Here is an 18,613-nt window from a genome sequence, read left to right on the forward strand (position 1 = left end):
TTTGATATTTTAAAAATGTTTTATTTCCCACATGGTTCGGAAAGTTCTAAATAATATCTAAATCTAGGAATTCTTAAGGAATCACAGAAATGATGGTAAATGAATGATAGACAAAAACCACTCAACCATATTAAACTAAAGCACCATTTTTTTTCTCTTATATGAGTTTACATGCAGTTGAATCTTGTTATAAAGAGCTCCAAAGATAAGTCATCTTAGCTTTGTTTCAAAATTAATTTAATGAATCGATTCTCTCAATTTTAGAATATATTTCTGCAAAAATATATGGTGGAAATTTGAAGGTTAACTTATCAAATGGAGGATATTATTGTAATGACTAAATCAGAAATGTTACATTTCATGCTTTCAGATACATTTATCAAACCATCGTAATTTTCTCTGAATTTGCAAAATGCAAAAATTCCTAAATTAGTATACATGTAGCTATAACAAAACTTCCACTATTTTATGGTATACAGACGGGTTTAGATTAGATAAAACCTTAATGGTGATATATCACAATAAATATTCTGAACTATGAGGTAATTTCACACTAGAAAGTATGATATCATAAAGTGTGTACTGTGTATCTTTAAAAGGGCATTTTATCCTTTTTTGGTTCTCAAATATAGGAATGATATCTTGATAAAAATTTTAAAATGAAAATTAAGACTTAAGTTTCTTCTTTATTTAGTACTAGAAAAAGTTTCTGACAAGATTCAACTGTATTTACATATATATTAATCTATAAATGTTTATTTACATCTTATATACATTTATCTACATATCACTTTCAAATGCTCAGATTAATTCTTTTCAATAAATTAGTTTTATCTCTAAAATATACATACAAAAAAATATCATTATTCTTAGTTCTGTGTCGAATAAGAATAACTGTAGTTTTCAAAAATCATGAATAAAATTATACATAATTTAAACTTTTTTCTTCAAACTATGTATTTATAATTACCTTTTCTGAAAGCTTTTGATAACCATGAAGTTTTCAAAAACATAAACTTTATTTGCATTGTATTTTTGTTTAAATTAATTAATTTTATAACATAATTACAGTAACTTAATGAAAAAGTACAAAGTATCTAAAATATGCAAATATGCACTATATTTAAATTATGTAATTTGCATAGCACTGTGCCAAATTTAAGCTTATTATCAAATTTTCGCATACTGAGCATACAAATATTGGATTTCATTACTATCCATTTTTTTTTTGGCAGTTATATTCTTTTATACATATGTACATAACAAATATATCAACAAGCAACAGATATAACAAAAAAATAACAAAATACATAACATTAAAGCATGAAGAAATGATGAATATTCATATAGACATCCCCTACATTTATGAATATTACTTACAAACATTTTGTATCATAAGATGTTTGGGGAAAATAGTTGCAGATATATGAATGCTATACTCATTGACTTATGCAGATGTCTTGATATCACTGTTTTTGGCTAATATTTGAACATTTTCTTAATTTTATTTTTCAGTGTAAATTAAGTTACCAAATTTATGTGTTTTGTCTAAATTAACTAATATATTCTAACTTTCAAAGACTGGCAATTAATATAGAAGGGCCATTACTAAACATTCTTTCAAAACAAATATTTGCAAATGAGGTCAAATAATTATCACGATCACTCTTACATGAAATTTAGGATGATATACAATCAACATTTACATGTTTGATACATGTATACGTTAAAGTAACTTTTTATTTTTCATTGTGAATCTATTGATATTCTATCTAAAATTATAACTAAATGATAAAAATGATGATTGAACTTAAATGTAACTTCTAATTTTCATAATGACAATTGAATGCAATATGTAAGTAACAAAATAATATCATGAAGTCATATTTTAGTTTGATAAAAATTTAATAAATATGGAAAATTTCAGAAATTAAATAATATTTTTACAATTTTTTGTTATTTACCATTGTCAATATAAAGAAGAAAAATTTCAGAATAAAAAAAAATAAATCTAAAACTTTTATTTCCCATAGAATATAAAAATACTGTTTCCTAAAAATGAAGTAAAAAAAGTTTCAACAGCCAAATCACATATATATATCTTTATTCTCATAAACCAAAGTACAATGGTACAGAGACATATACAGCCAAATCACAGAATTAGTATCTAAAAAATAATTAATCTCAAATTAGGTTATTAACAGAAAAAAAATCATAACAAAAAAATATTAACGAAATAATTGTAATAAAATATATATGAAAAAAACATGGGTAAATTAGCATGATCAATATGCAGATTATCACAATTAATTTTATAAAAATTTGTAACACAATGCCCTTTTCGTATAACGGTGTTCTATAAAACCATAAATAGGACCCAAGGAAGTCGCTTACAAATCTCCCCCATGTTAGGGTGTCAATTACTCAAGTGTATATTGAAGTTAAAATGTAAGTTCAATTATTAAATTGACTCTATATATGGTTATATACTAACGTGCCTTCACTGAGTTCTATTTATGATTTAATCAAACAACCCAAAGTAGAAAAACCTTTACATCAATACAGGTCCAATTTCATGCAGGAAAAGCGATAAATTCTAAAAGTAAATTTCACAATTTTAAATTTTGAAAATATCTTTCGAATTCTAATAATTTTTTTGAAGATATAGAACTGATTACAAATCAAAGAAGAGCTGCTTTCAACACACATAAGTAATTGTTTGTTACTTTTTTATGAATGATAAAAAAATGTGTGTATAACTAAATATTATTATCAAAATACAACCCATAAACACAGCAAGTAATACTTATATTTTATACAGCTTGGCTGATCATAAATGAGGTGAAAAAAATATCATTGTTTCAAAAAATGGATTTCAAAGAAGAAATACTCTGATTATAATACATGCTCCAGTCCCTTGGATTTCATAGGTTTTTTTATAAGACAGATAAAAGTTCTTTTAAGTGTACATTGTACAGCTGATCATATTTATAACACATTATAATTAAACTGCAATAGAAAATGTGCAATGAGCTAATCATTCTAATCTAATTTCAAAAATATTCTTTTACAATCATGAAAATCTAATTATTATATAAAAAAAAAATCTTCAAAATGAAGAATAGTCTTTATTTGTTACCACTTTCTTTCGAAGTCGTACTACAAATTATTGTTTCTGAATATTACTAAAATATACATTATATAAGCCCATCTGTATATTTCTGCTGTTTTTCTTGAAAATCTCTGCTACACATGACCAGTTCAACTGTTCAGAATCAGAAAATGTAGTTTGTTTATACACAAGATTCCCACACAAAATATCCATTTTTCCGGAATTGTCTGTGTTTGTTCTCGATAATTGTGTTGTACCGTTCAGTTGGCATTCACAGCTGGTGGCGGTGATGGGATCAAGGATGTAAAGAAGGTTGAGAAGAAAGACCATGCAATAGATATCACACTAGGTTTGGGTGGTTCTTGTGGGGTACTTTCCTCTGTAGGTTCTGGATGTTCAGTATTATCATTCTGGAAAATATATTCATTTGGTCATTATACAATGAATAAATGGGGTATGTTTTCATGCGACACAGATGATGCCCCAATTTGCATATCATATAAAATTATAAAGGGACATAACTAAGAACGCTAAAATTCAAGCTATCCAAATTTGTACTTGATCTGTATTTTGTTGTATTAAGCAATTTGTATAAGTTTCATAGCATTTGGTTGAGGCACACTAAAGTTGGAGAACAAAAACGAAATATTCAGCAATCTTTCCATTTGTAAAGGCGCATTACTTTAGAACGGTTAAAATGTCGCCACCAAAATTCAAAATTGATCTGTATTTTGCAGACCTGCCAACTTTTGAAAATCTCCATGGGGGATTTAGCGCGCGACAAGATTTTTAAGGGTTACAATTTTAGCGACTTTTCTGTGAGCATTGTTTTTTACTCCTAAAATAGTCTAAGTTCTCTTCTTTTTTCTTTTGGTATACTAATGATGAGCTTATATGCCTTGATTTCTTTTATTTGCATGATTCTTGTACTATTAAATTATAAAATTGACAAAATAACTGAGGAATAGAGAAAATGGCATTAAAAATAAAGGATTCAAAGTAGAGACCCCCCCTTTTCCCCCTCCAAAGACCTTCTCATCCATGAACCTTGACTCAAAACACCTAAAACTACATGTCCTAAAGTAAGAAGGATGAAGACAGATTTTGATTTAGTCTTACTCTTGCAGGTCTTGTCAATATATCAATGAGAAAATGGATAAAATTTGAGTTATCTTTCTTTGTATCTAGAGGTGCTCTTACCGGCGGAGGCTTATACAGTAACACAGTAGAAGTGTATACAAAATGACGTCGATTTTAAATCAACAGACACACGATGTATTTCGAAAATTAAACAAATTTCGAGATAAACGATGTTTTCTTGAGAGTTCTTTACAGTTCTCATCTTTCAATTAATTATGATTTTGCTGTGGAACTACGGCAAATGTTGCAAATTGTGCTTGTATGATAAATTGATTAAAATTGAAAGGCTGTTTGACCAAATTTGTGTATACAAATTAATTTTGAGGACTGTTACGACCCATTAGGTAATCTGATTACATACAACCACTAATTATGACACCTGTTGTGATTATTGATTAGCGTAGGGTCATTAACTTGTCATAATATGTCCCCAGGTAAAATGATTGATTTTTAAAAATTGATCAGAAAAACTTCAAAATCGGTAAACAATATTTATTTCGGGTATATTTGTTGAAAATCGGGATTTTGACTAATTTTACGATCCCGATATCGGGATTCGGGTTCAGGGGTAAAAATCGGGATGATACCGCGAAAATCGGGATAGTTGGCAGTTCTGATTTTGTAGAAATAAGCATTGCTTATCAGTTTTATAACATAAGGTCAAGGCATTCTTAAATTAGAGAATGCAAACCAACTTTGGGAAATAGGTAAGGAAAGGGTGAAACTTAATGCCCCCTCTGCTAATGCCATGGCATAATAAACTTAAAATTTAAACATTAATGTGAAATACAACATAACAAAGTTATAAATTTTATGTATCAAATTTTAAATTCATATTGAAGGAAAGATCAATGGAACCTCAAAATGAATTTTAGTTTCAATTAAATATTTTGACCATTAATTTAACATGAATGATGTGTATTTGTCAAACTACAATTCTTATGAAAAAGTATGAAAACTTATTTATAATCAGGATAATAGAATTAGACAAAAAAAAACATATTTGAATAAATGCTGTAATAAGACCAGATTACTAATGTGTAAAACTTTATTCACCATTTCATAACAATTCAAATTAATTGTCAGAGGCAGTTGACCAAACAAGTTGCAATTTGAGTTATTTCTATCTAATGGTACCCATGCTATTAATATACGATAAAAAGGGGGTTTTAAAATATTGTGCAAATCTTGTAGTGAATAATACCTGTTGTACATCAGGTTGTACATTCTCAGGTTGCTGTTGTGCTGGTTCTTGTGGTTGACGTACTGGCTGCCTTCTCCTTACTCTGAAAAATCCTGTCTGATACCTGATAAAATAGAAAATGCATTTGAATGAAAATTACTCTTTCAAAATTATTGTTTTTTTAATAACAAGATAGATGCCTTTTAACCTTTTTCCATAATACTCATATTTCTTTTGTACTCTTTTTCCAACCATAATACTCGGATTTCTTTTGTACTTAGTTTTACTGTGCGTTTCTTTATTCTACATTGGCTAGAGGTATAGGGGAGGGTTAACGTTGAGATCTCACAAAACATGTAACTCCCCTTCCACATTTTTGTGACTGTCCCAAGTCAGGAGCCTCTAGCCTTTGTTAAAGATGTATGGTTTTTAATGGGTTTTGGAGTTTAGTACATGTATGCTGTGTATACTTCCACTTTCACATTTTATTTCTAGGGCCAGCTAAGGCCCACCTACAGATGAAGGATTTTCTGGCTGCATTAAAGACCCTTTAGTGGCCTTCGACTGTTATCTGCTCTTTGGTGTTGTTGTCTCTTTGGCATTTCCCCATTTCCATTATTAATTTTATTTAAACATTCTAACAAGTGTAAGTCTAAAATTATAATTTAACAAATTTCTTTAAGATTTCATAAAAATTATCACTGTTTTATTTAGTCACAATTTTATCAAACTTGCACCATTACTTGATTTTAATATTTTGCAATAAAATATTTTGCATTTTTCCAAAATGAAATGTACAAATATAAGAATATCACATGTATCATATATTTTCAAAATATTTGAATGAAATAAAACCTCAATAGTTTATTACTTACAAATATACAATGAAGAAAAACAATGCAACTACAGCAAATCTGGTGAAGTTAGAGTAGAAATACACGATACTGATGAGAACCATAAATCGACTGAATGTGTAAATATAATCCAACCAATCGTGTTGTCCGAACTCATCATCATTATCTACATTTTCCACTACACGTCCACGAGCATCAAGGATAACATTTTGGTTGTCATCTTGTTGATTTTGACCATTGTTTGGTTGAACTTGTTCATGGGGGTTTTGTGGTGTGATATCTTGGGCAGCTATCTGAATGTTGGCCATATCGGGAAATGCCCCAGTCTGATAGCTAAAATCATGAAAAGGAAAAAAGAAAAATGTATTTTTTCCAAAAATAAAATTATTGTATGAGTATGGTATTGCATTCAATAAGATGGTACTTTTCACTACAGGGAGATAACTCTGTAATAACCAACTCAATGATTTAATCTTTTATACTTTTGTCAAAGGGTCAAAGCAATATTTTTTAATTTGAAACCAAAAGTGGTACCACCATAATAAACTGATTTCTGTGAATGGATTTTATTTACCATTTGTTTTTTTACAGCTTGCATTTAAGTATGGGTCTTGGTTTACAGTTACGGTTGAATTATATGACTTGATCTGCAAATGTGTAATATTTTCTTTGAAGTCATTTTTTTGGAGTTGTCAGATCATTGATTATTTCAATCAAGTCCATATTTTTTATGGATAATTGTACCAATGGAAATCTAATCCTCTATTTTTTACATAAAATGTCTGAACAAAGTTGAACAAAATATGACAGTTGATATCTATTAGTTTGATGTGTTTGCAGAGTCATTTGATTTGGGACTTTCTGATTTGAGTTTTCCTCTAGAGTTTGGTGTTTAAGTTATTTTAAATTTTACTTCTTTTTTTTAAATATACATGCAAATTGGATATACACAACAGCCTGAGTGCATTTTTCTTTTTCTGTCTGTGGACAGCCCACCCATGCCCACTCTAGCAATAATCTCTTTTTTTTTGTAAAAATATTGATTACAAATGCTTATCTGCTTTTTTCAATTGATTGTACTTGTAAGTCTTTTGATTAAACAAAGAAATCGCATGCCCACTCCTATGGGTGGACAGAGGGGACAAGCTAGCAATTTTGCCCACCGGGTGCCCAATCCCACCGTGGACAGTTGGACAAAGCAAAAAAATTCACCCGAGCTGTAGTTTTTATGTACATTCCTAGATCAAAATCTGCTTGAACTTTTATTTTAAAATTTTACAACAAACCACCATCATTTGTTCTTTTGGTTATCAACCCAAATTTCACCAATCGTATAACTTGAAAACATTTGCTTTTATAAGAAAATACCCCCCCCCCTAATTGCTTGTGTACTTACTATTGCATGTACTGTGCTGCCATCTGGTTATAGTACGTCTGCATCATCATCATGTACTGTTCCTGTGTCATACCAGCCTGTGACATCATCTGGGGCTGAGGCTGGGGTTGACTTGTGCTGGGTACAGCTCTATAAATAGATTCAGGTTTGATTATCAGTCAATTATTTTATAATATTCAGTGACAATAAAACATCTGTCGGATGTATAATTATAGTTCAGAAGTTTGGAAAATAGCATAAAGCTAATTCTTGTTGTAGATTTAAGATTGCTTTGGTTTTTTTTCGAGAAGATTTAAATCAGTTCCGCCAGATAACTGAACTGCTGGTTGACTCTAAACTTTTTAAAGTACTTTGAGCTTTTACCAATTCATATTTTTCCTTCAGATCTTCTCCATTCTCTCTTCAATATATTCACAACATGAGTTATCTAAAATTTCTTAAAATAAATGCTTGTTTGTTAAATTGCTGTCTTATTGACATCTATACTTCACATCTACCATATCTACCTGTATTCCTAAAAAAATATTCATTTAAAGTAGTGATTTCTTAACAGATGTCGAGTTTCAATGGTGGCTATGAATGTACATACAAAAGCTTTTATTTTACTCCCTTGTGATTTGCAATTCTGTTAAAACGAGAAAGGTCAATCCTAATTACTGCTCGTTAAAAAGTGAAACAACATAACAATAAGTACTTACCCATAATAGTTGTTTTGTTGAACGCTTGGTGTATTATTTCTGTACCGTAATCCATCTGTATTTGGCATGGTGTTTACTGTTGGTGATGCTGTCGACACAGACTGGGGGGTAATCTGAAAAAAAAGATAAACATTGGAATGGTTGATTTTGTTATATTGCTCCATAGTCCATATACATTTCATGACCGTCTTGGTCCTTATATTGTGGTTTTGGTATTACAACTTGATACATGTTACTATGTTAATTTTTTATTATTGAATACTCACCCATTTGCATTTATATATTTTTACAGAACTAGTACAAATTTTGGTTAGGAGCAAACTGAAGCCTGCATCCAGGTGCAGGATTTTCTCGCTGTGTTAAAGACTTGTTGGTCGCTTTCAGCTGTGGTCATGTTCATTTTCTATTTCATGTACATGTATACACAAGTACCATAACATAACACATATTGTAAAGGTGACATGAGAGTATTGCATGTAACCAAAGTAGCAAATAAATATGCATACATGGGAGAAGGTTTGGTACCATTAAAACGTTTAATCCCGCTGCACATGTTTGCACCTGTCCTTGTTTATGTAATTCATACATGTTTCTCATTTTTTTATATAGATTAGACCGTTGGTTTTCCCATTTGAATGGTTTTACTCTAGTAATTCCAGGGCCCTTTATAGTTTGTTGTTCAGTGTGAGCCAAGGCACCGTGTTAAAGGCCATACATTGACCTATAATGGTTTACTTTTATAAATTGTTATTTGGATGGAGAGTTGGCTCATTGGCACTCGAACCACATCTTCCTATATATCTATGTATTTTAATTAATTAATGATATTATATAAATAAATTCATTATAATTTGGATTTCATTTTACAGGTTTCATTTAATATTACATGTACATGTATATAAATGAACTAGATAGATGAAATAGTAACTTATTTGTTTAGGGGTCAGCTAAAAGGACTCCTCTGGGTACAGGACTTTTTCGTTGCATTGAGGACCCATTGATGGCCTTCAGCTGTTGTCTGCTCTATAGTCGGGTTGTTGTCTCTTTGACATATTCCCCATTTACATTCTCAATTTTGAATGTTCTTTTAAGGATTATAGTTTTTACTTTATCTACATGTTTTTACTAAATAATTACACTTTGGTCACCCTTAGTGCAAAAAAGACCAAAGCTTAGAAAAGACAACCTATCTACATGATCTACAGAGATTTATGAAGGTTACATACCCTTTCTTGAGATTCATGATTGCACACAAGATGAACTGTGTGGTGTGTCTGTGTGTTATCCTACAACACAAATATAAACATGATAAATAAAGTAAATAAAAGTTACAAGGTGCATGTAGCATATTTCTAAAGAGTTGCCATAATACAGGTGATTTCTACAGGTACAACAAATGTATGGTGCATCATCTGCTATATAGTATAGTATTAACACATTGTACATGTTGTATCAGTCTTCGATGATCAAAAACATGTAGGTTGGCAGACAGATTTGTTAGAAACATTTTTTCATTGTTGATCCCTAGTGATCTAGAGTTGTAAATAACAGTGTCATTTGGTATCTTGGGGAGAGTTGTCTCATTGGCATTCATACCACATCTTCTTATTCTTATAGTTAAGCTATTAAAATACTTTAAGGTGATTGTGGCTAATTTGTTTGCAATTTGCCAAGTAGTTTCAGACTGTCTACAAGAGACCAAAATGACACAGACATTAACAACTATAGGTCACATAAGGCCTTCAACAATGAGCAAAAGCCCATACCGCATATTCAGCAGGAAGATTTGTTGTAAAGTAATAGATGACAGGTACCATTGCCATTATGACATGAAAATACATACAGCTCATCACAATTTCCACAAGTTAGAAACTACATGTACATTCCCACTGGAACTCAGTCAGTCAACCAGATTGATTCAAAGGGCATGTGGTCCGAGACCACAATTGTCGTCCCTTGATTTTCGTTGTCCACGAATATAGTCCCTAGTGTTAACAGTGGGTTACTTGCCATTACTTTTTATACCCCTTCCAAATTTATTTCGACCATGTTTAATGCCTCAAATTGTAAGTAGGGGGGTGAAATTACACTGTGAAAAAATTAGGGTCCAGAATTTTAAAGGAAAGTAGTGATTTGGTCCAGGTGAAAAAGGTTGAAAAATAGCACTTCGGAACCTGTCAAAAGATTTCAAGACGCCCTAAAGATAAAATTGTCCATATTTTGAGTTAGAGACGATGAAGTTTTCTATAATTTTGATATAATTTGTCCCAAAAGTAGTACAACACACTGTAAAAGTTTCATTGAGAAAGCGCAGGTGGGATTTTTTTAATTTTCATTTATGTTCTAAAAGAAATGCACTACGAATTAATTGTGTTCTCGGACCATGTGCTTAGAAAACACATCCAAAAATTTTATGAAATGTGTCTCAAAGTTTTTGTAAAAATACAAAATGTGTATTTACATGTACACTGTATGCATGGTATGTATATGTGCAAACGACTTTTTTACAAGCTCATCAGTGTATTGGAGGACTTTTAAAATTACCTGTCTGATTACATCTTTCAGCAACAAATGGTCTTGTAATAACTTTCCAGAGTAGATAAGTTTCTGGTGAGTTTCTTTCTGGAAAAAAAATTATCTTATTAGATCAAATCATGATTAGCATATAGGTATAAATAGATACAGGTTTGAGATGTTTTCCAAAGATACTTTAAAAATCAATTAGATTTGCCCAATCATCATGATCATTGGCAAATATGTAGATAACTCAGAGAATCAAAAACCAGATCTCACTGCTTAAAACTTGACTATTATAAAGCTTAATTAGCACTAGCATGGCATACGCGATTCCAGGGTGCCTGGTACTTACATGGGATTTTTTTGTTGTTGATTATATTGAAAATTACTAAAGCATGACCCCTTTAGGTCAGTCTGACAGCCCTTATGAAAAAATCTGGATCCGACACTGCACGACTCTTAATTTTAAACTGTATAAGAACATGTACAAATGTACATAAAAACTGTCTGCTCCAGGACTTGAAATCTAGGATCTCTGGTGCTCTCACTGACTGAGCAAATGAAAAGATAAAACTGCCAATGTATTGTCATGTACAATGTACAAATGTACATGTATCTACTGCTCAAATGATGCAAATTCATGCAAATTCCATATATGCATCACATTTATTAAAACAGATATTATGAAGGTCAACATCGTAATGCATACTTTTACAAGGTAGATATTTATAAATGCATGTATTTGGGACAATGTTGCATACTTGAATGTTTTGATTAAATAGAACATTTATGAGGGGGGATAGGACCTTTATCGGGACTCTGGGATCGGACCTTTATCGGGACTCTGGGATCGGATGTTTTTAAGCTTGGGATTACGGGATTGACATTTTCAGGATCCAGGAATGCTTAATTTCGAATATCAGGACCTCAGGATTTCATGTTTTTAAGCCCGGGATTTCGGGATCAGGACCCCTCCTATCCGAATCCGGGTCCGTTCGCGCCCATTCACGTTTGCACCCACTCATGTTCGCCCCCTTTCACTTTCGCACCCCACATGTTCGCACCCAAAGTCCGTTCCCACCCTACATGTTCGCGCCCAATTTTAATTGGGTTTGTGTTTAATAACTTTGTAATCAAGTCTTGGCAAGTAGTATTCTTAAAAGTATAATTGAATTCATTGTCTCAAAATAAATCGAGACAGCATTTTTTATGTGTTGAATAAATCTTAATCATGTTTTTGAGAGTGTATTGTTAAAGGAAATAAATTATTCCTTTCTTATTAAAGTGGGATTCTGTCAACGTTTTATTTTGTGTTGAGTTTTGTTTAGTGTATTACCTATAACTTTGTTTCATTGACTTGTTTCAAAATGAAGTGAGATTCTGACTACGTTTTTATTGTGCGTTGAATGAATTTTATCATGTTTTGGTTTATATTATAGTGTATTGCTATATTTTATTATTTAATTGTTTCAGATCAAAGGGACCAAGCTGTTAAAAACTATTATCTTTTGTGTTTTTCATTTAAAATATTTAATCTTTTACTCATACCAAGCTATAAATACATTCAGTATTTACATCAAAGCAATTAAAACAAAAATCATGATTTTCCAATTATTCAACTGGAATTTGAATTAAAATTGGGCGCGAACGTGTAGAGTGCGAACGGACCATGGGTGCGAACGTGCGAGGTGCGAACGTGTAGGGTGCGAAAGTATATTGGGCGCAAACGGACCTGATACCCTCCTATCCCTCCTCATTTATTGACTTACTGACAGAACCGTACTTACTGGTTTGCTTGGATAAACTTCTTCCAAATGTGCTTTAAGTTTTTTAACTGTCCAACCAAGCATGCATTCAACTGTGTGGTCACCAACTCGTTGGTTAGGTGCTTTGATGACCAGAGTCACTGGAAGTTCGGCAAAGTCCATTGTCAATCAATGAATTCCACAAAATAATAACAAAATATAGATTTGTATAAAATTCCTTTGGACAAAAATGTCAGTATAATCGAAACAAATATCTTTCAACTTCTATAGTTCATTGACATGACAATAATTTCGTAGTAAGCGTTGGTTTGTTATGAATGTGTATGATGTAACCTTAATGCTAACGTGTATTTAGGAGAAATACGTTTTAGATAATCGAAATCCTCTTTTGTCAACAGGAAGTAGTCAGGATCCTTATCATGTGACGTCACAATGCATAAAATGTGGTTGGCGCATTTTAATTGGTAATACAGAAAATTGTCATATTTTTATTAAATCATATTTTAGATCAATTTCTTTCGGTAAATATTTGCATAAACAGAATTATTAGAAAACAATAATCCTTTTAAAATATTTGGTGCGTTCGAATAAATTAATCGGTTATTATTAGTACTTTAATATTCAGTATATTAATTTTAAGGTATATAGGTAATTTTTTTTTCTGAGACAAGTGCCTGTGACTTTAATAGACAATAGACAATAGACAATATTTTATTGGCACAAACGCATTTACAATAAATGGTAATGACCGAATGGATAAACAATTTGCTATGCATGGTAGTAAAATACAAACAATTATATATATGTGAATAAACGATTAAAGGTATAATGAAAATCTATTACAATAGATTACTTCTTGCATTAAAACAATTTGTGATGAAAGAGGAAGATAATTTTAGTGCCTTATAGGATGTATTATTAAGTATGAGATTTATTATATTTTTATCACACAATGTGGTTACACTTTTTCCTGTAATATTAAACATTTTTAATACAAAAGACTCTCTAATACTGGAGTAACCGCTACAGTGTAGCAACATGTGCTGTTCATTTTCAATTTCGCCACTTTTACAGATTTCACAAATTCTTTGATCTCTGGGCATTTTTAAATATCTTCCTCTTTCAATGGCAAGGTTATGAGCACTAACTCTTAATTTACATAATGATGATCGATCTGATCTATTTTTTAAAGCATCAACATAACCTGCCCGTTCATTAATTTTGTAGACACTCTGGAAAAATATTAATTTAGGAGATGCTGAAATATTTGCATGTTGTTCCTGAAAACCCTGATCAGTTAGTCTTTGTTTTATGAAACCAAACAGGGGTTTAATAGTAAGGTTATCATTTGACAAATAAGATAAACCTAAGTTTTGAATAATAATATTTAACTTTTTAACCCATGGGTTGCTTTTTTTTGTAGCATTATATATTTGGTGAACTAAACTTCCTTCTGAAGTGATTAAATGATCCCAGAATTTAATGCTTGATAACATTATCCTATTTTTCAATGGCAGTCTTGCAAGTTCGGAACGACATGCATCATTCGAGGCCTTACAGTGTACTCCCAAGATTTCTTTAATAAATTTTATATGCAACTTTTCGTAGGCATCACTGTCTTTAAATGTCGAAATAATCCCCCAGATTTCACTACAATAAAGGAGAATAGGGGCTACTAAGGAATCAAAAAGTTTTTCCAGAAGTTTACAAGGGTTATCTAATCCTATTGTTTTCTTTATTTTAAAATACGCTTTCCTAGCTTTTTCCATAAGCGAAGTGATGGCGACATTAAAACTGCCATTATATCTAATATTTATACCCAAGTAACAATAAGTATTAACTGTCTCTAAGGATTTGCCATTATAATAAAATTCGTTCAGAAAAGACTTTCCGTTTGAATTAAAAACCATTACTTTTGATTTCTCTGTATTGACTTGCAATTTCCAAGAAGAACAATAATTACTTAATGTATTGAGACAATTTTGCAAACCCTCTTTGCTATCAGATAATAATACAATATCATCTGCATACAAAAGTGCATTTAATGAAACATCACCAACTACAACTGGATCTGCATTGATATTTTCCAAGTCTTAAAAGTATGTCGTTTATAAAAAAAAATAAAGAGAAGAGGACTCAATACATCTCCTTGTTTAACACCACAGTTTGATTCAAACGATGGGCTAAGACCATTAGAAAATTTAATTCTACTTGTTGTATTGGAGTACATTGAAAATATTATATTAAAAATATGTTTTGGTACATTACTTTCTAGTAGTTTATGAAATAATCCTATTCTCCAAATTGTATCGAACGCTTTTCTGAGATCAATGAAAGCAGCGAATATTTTTTTGTTTTTGGCTTTATAATTGCTGACAATAGATTTTAAGGAAAAAATGTGGTCTGCAGTTCGACTATCGTCTTTAAAGCCAATCTGGTTATTACTTATTAATTTGTTTACATTTATATGAGCAAGTAATCGAGAGAGGATTATTTTATTAAACAATTTTCCCAGGTTTGAAGTAATGGATATCCCTCTGTAATTACCAGGGTCACTTTTACTTCCCTTTTTTATGTAGGAGTACTAAAAATGATTCATTCCAAACTTTTGGAAAACTTCCATTATTCAAAATTAAGTTAAATAGCTTTTGTAATGGTTTTGTTAAGACTGATATTCCATTTTTCAACATTTCATTTGAAATAAGATCAGTAGCTGTGCTTTTCCCATTTTTAAGGGACTTAATTGCCTTTACAATCTCACTTGTTGTAATTTGTTCTTGAAAGTCAATAGCCCTGTTGTTTTTTTGAAAATCATCAAATAATGTTTCAAAATTTTTGAGAATTTTTTCTTGGAATGGGTTAAAACTCTCGTCCGTTTTGTTTAGTTTTTTAAAATAGCTGATAAATTCATCTTGTGCAAACTGTACAGAATCTTCATTATTACAAGATTTACTTAGTTTTTGTAAAAGATTCCAAAATGTTTTAGGATCTTTATTAACATTTGCACTTATCTCAGAACATATTTTATTTTTGTATGATCTTTCTGCCTTTTTACAAGCTCTTCTATACTTAGAGCGGCAGGAGTAAAAAGAAACAGCACACATTTTCAGCGAAGTAAGACCTAAAAAAAAATAAGTATTTTATACTGCTCCCAGTTTAACCAATCTCCCCTTTAACAGATTTGCATTCGGACCTTGTTTCACCAGACATGTATTTATTGTAGTTATGAAGTGAAATAAAGCAGTGTAAACGCATAGCTTGCTATTTACACATATAGCTTTTTATATGTACTGACATTTTCATACTTTGTATAGTAAGATGTTACTATACAAATCCTTGGACAACCCAATTTTAAAAGAGTTTTTCCCTAATAAAAATATTTTTGAAAATATCCCAGTAAGGGAAAGTTTGTTTGTTATCTTGAGAACTATTTAAGTATCTTTGTTTTCCTCAAAACCTACGAAAGAAAGACACAAGTTTTAAACAGCACACATTTTCAGCGAAGTAAGACCTAAAAAAAAATAAGTAAGATCAGAGACATATATATGTCTCTGGTAAGATCAACCAAAAAAGTCAACTTGACCGAAAATGTCACTTGGTTCCTATTAAAAATAGGAGTTATATTGCCCTTGCCTTAAATTAAAGTTTACGTTTTTTTTTTTTTTGGCAGAATGAAATCATCAACATTTTGGTGAAAGTCAACGTAATCGTGGGAGTCATGCAAATCGTTCCTACTTTAATAATAAACTCATCATAGCTATCAGGAATGAAAGGACAAGGTAAGATAAGGCCCGTTTTTGCCCCGCCCCCTTTATTTCTAAATTTTGCTTTGGAAAGCTACTTATCACGTTAAAACATTCCCTCAGGTTTGAAGTTTGTTTGGATGAACTTCAAAACAATTAATATCAGAAAATGGGTAAGGTTAGGGGTGAACGGGCATCAAAATCGCCAAAAGAAGGGAAAATAACGATTTTTGACCATTGCTTCTTAAAAATTAATAGCGTGCGTCTACGTAACCCGGAAAAAAATTATTGCGATTTAGACAGCAAAAACCATTGACCTTGAAATAAAAAAATCCTGGGTCACGTTGGAGCAGGCACCTGCAAAATGAATATTTATTACAATATTTAAATAAAAACAGAAAGTTAACCCCTAACCTCACCCAGTTGCGAAAATAATGGTTTTAAAGTTCATCCTAACAAACTTCAAACATCAGGGAATGTTTTAACATAATAAGTAGCTTTCCAAAACAGATTTTGAAAAATGAGACAATATAGGGGGCTAAAAACAGGCCTTATCGTACCTTCAACGGTCCTTTTAGATTTGCACCGGACGCGCGTTTCTTCAACAAACGAGTCATGAATGACCGTCGAATAAAAAAAAGTTGAAAAGGCCTAATAAAGAGCATTGAGAACAAGAAATTATATTAATTATATCGAGAGATGGAAAAATATGATGCAAGAGTGCATCCAAGGAAATATCCTGTAGCCTTTACTTATAAATCGGCTGAATAAGTTACGGCTCAGTAATTCAAGTTATAAACTGCTTTCCCAAAGCTCTATAAATTCCAGTCATTTTAAAATACATGTTCAAAAAGATGAAAACAATACACAAATGTTGAAATGGTTTAAAATGAAGTCAAGGATCCTATAAATGAAATCAGGGAACAAGAAGTAAAATCTTCAATATATTTGTCCAAATTTTTAGGAACCAAGTTACAGCTACCACTCAAGTCAATTACTGGGGAATTCAAGGTGACCAAGGTTAGACAACATCTGACGTTAAAAAACAGCAGGAATGAGAAAGTACGATCAGCAAAAGTAGAAATAAGAACTGGCAGGAAGTGGTCAACAAAGAAGACGATAGAAGATGCTGAGTCACGATTAAAACACAGTGAGATAGTGGGCAGAGTTGCAGTTGGAAGACAGGGGCTGGATGTTACACCTACAGCAAAATGGAGAACAGCAACAGTGGAAGAAAAAAGACATCTGGTACAGAAAGAGGTACGATCAATGGAAGAAGAAAGTAGAATGGTAAAGGCAGTGAGTATGAAGAAGCAGGGAAGCTGGTTAAACTGGGAGGGAGCAAGACAGCAGAAGTTAGGATGGAATGAGATCTGGAAGATGGAGCCACATAGGTTGCAATTTAAGCTGAAGTCAGTATATGATGTATTGCCAAGCCCAACAAATCTAGCAACATGGGGATTGATAGATGACCCAAAGTGTGTTCTTTGTGGTAAGCCAGCAAACTTGGAGCACATCTTATCATCATGCTTGAGTGCTTTGAAAGACGGGAGGTATACATGGCGACACGACAAGGTATTAGGGACACTAGCAGACACCTTAGAGAGAAACATCAGGAAGCCAAGGAAAAACAAGGAAGGACTTACTTTTGTCAATTTTGTTAAGGAAGGAGAGAAAGGTCAGAAGAAGAAGGTGGAAGGAAGTGGTTTATTGGTAACAGCAACTGATTGGCAAATGTTGGTAGATCTTAAACAGAAGTTACAATTCCCTCCACAGATTGCAGTAACAAACCAGAGACCTGACATCGTCATTTGGTCCGCCTCAACAAAACAGGCAATCCTGCTGGAACTAACTGTACCATGGGAAGAAAGAATAGAAGATGCCTACGAGAGAAAGAGACTGAAGTACCAAGATCTACTTGCAGAATGTAGAGACAATGGATGGCGGGTTTGGTTATTTCCAGTGGAAGTGGGAAGCAGAGGGTTTGTTGGACAGTCTATGTGGCGAGCATTGAGAGCACTTGGTATTGTTGGAGGGGAAAGAAGTAAACTGATAGGGAACTTGTGTAAAGAGGCAGAGACAGCATCGATGTGGTTATGGAGGAAAAGGTCAGAACAGTGGAAGCAGTAAAGTGTAGTGGCAGGGATGGATAGCCAAGACGTGGTTTCGGGCTGGGACTTGATCACCCCAGTCGGCGCACCTCT

The 18,613-nt window shown here is 32.0% G+C and overlaps 2 protein-coding genes across 2 annotated transcripts; one reads left to right on the forward strand and one right to left on the reverse strand.

Annotated features, from left to right (window-relative positions):
• On the reverse strand, positions 1-13,087 carry LOC134721125 (homocysteine-responsive endoplasmic reticulum-resident ubiquitin-like domain member 2 protein). The gene is made up of 8 exons (XM_063583883.1): positions 12,688-13,087; positions 10,928-11,005; positions 9,610-9,669; positions 8,384-8,496; positions 7,686-7,814; positions 6,311-6,622; positions 5,457-5,559; positions 1-3,522 (listed from the first exon to the last, which is right to left on the reverse strand). Exons 1-8 carry the CDS (start codon positions 12,826-12,828, stop codon positions 3,373-3,375), a joined length of 1,086 nt encoding a protein of 361 aa, XP_063439953.1. The 5' UTR covers positions 12,829-13,087; the 3' UTR covers positions 1-3,372.
• Positions 13,088-16,432: 3,345 nt separating this feature from the next.
• On the forward strand, positions 16,433-18,539 carry LOC134722493 (uncharacterized). The gene is made up of 2 exons (XM_063586113.1): positions 16,433-16,445; positions 17,374-18,539. Exons 1-2 carry the CDS (start codon positions 16,433-16,435, stop codon positions 18,537-18,539), a joined length of 1,179 nt encoding a protein of 392 aa, XP_063442183.1.
• Positions 18,540-18,613: the final 74 nt, after the last annotated feature.

The sequence above is a fragment of the Mytilus trossulus genome, chromosome 6 (assembly GCF_036588685.1).
Source record: "Mytilus trossulus isolate FHL-02 chromosome 6, PNRI_Mtr1.1.1.hap1, whole genome shotgun sequence".
Classification (NCBI taxonomy): domain Eukaryota; kingdom Metazoa; phylum Mollusca; class Bivalvia; order Mytilida; family Mytilidae; genus Mytilus; species Mytilus trossulus.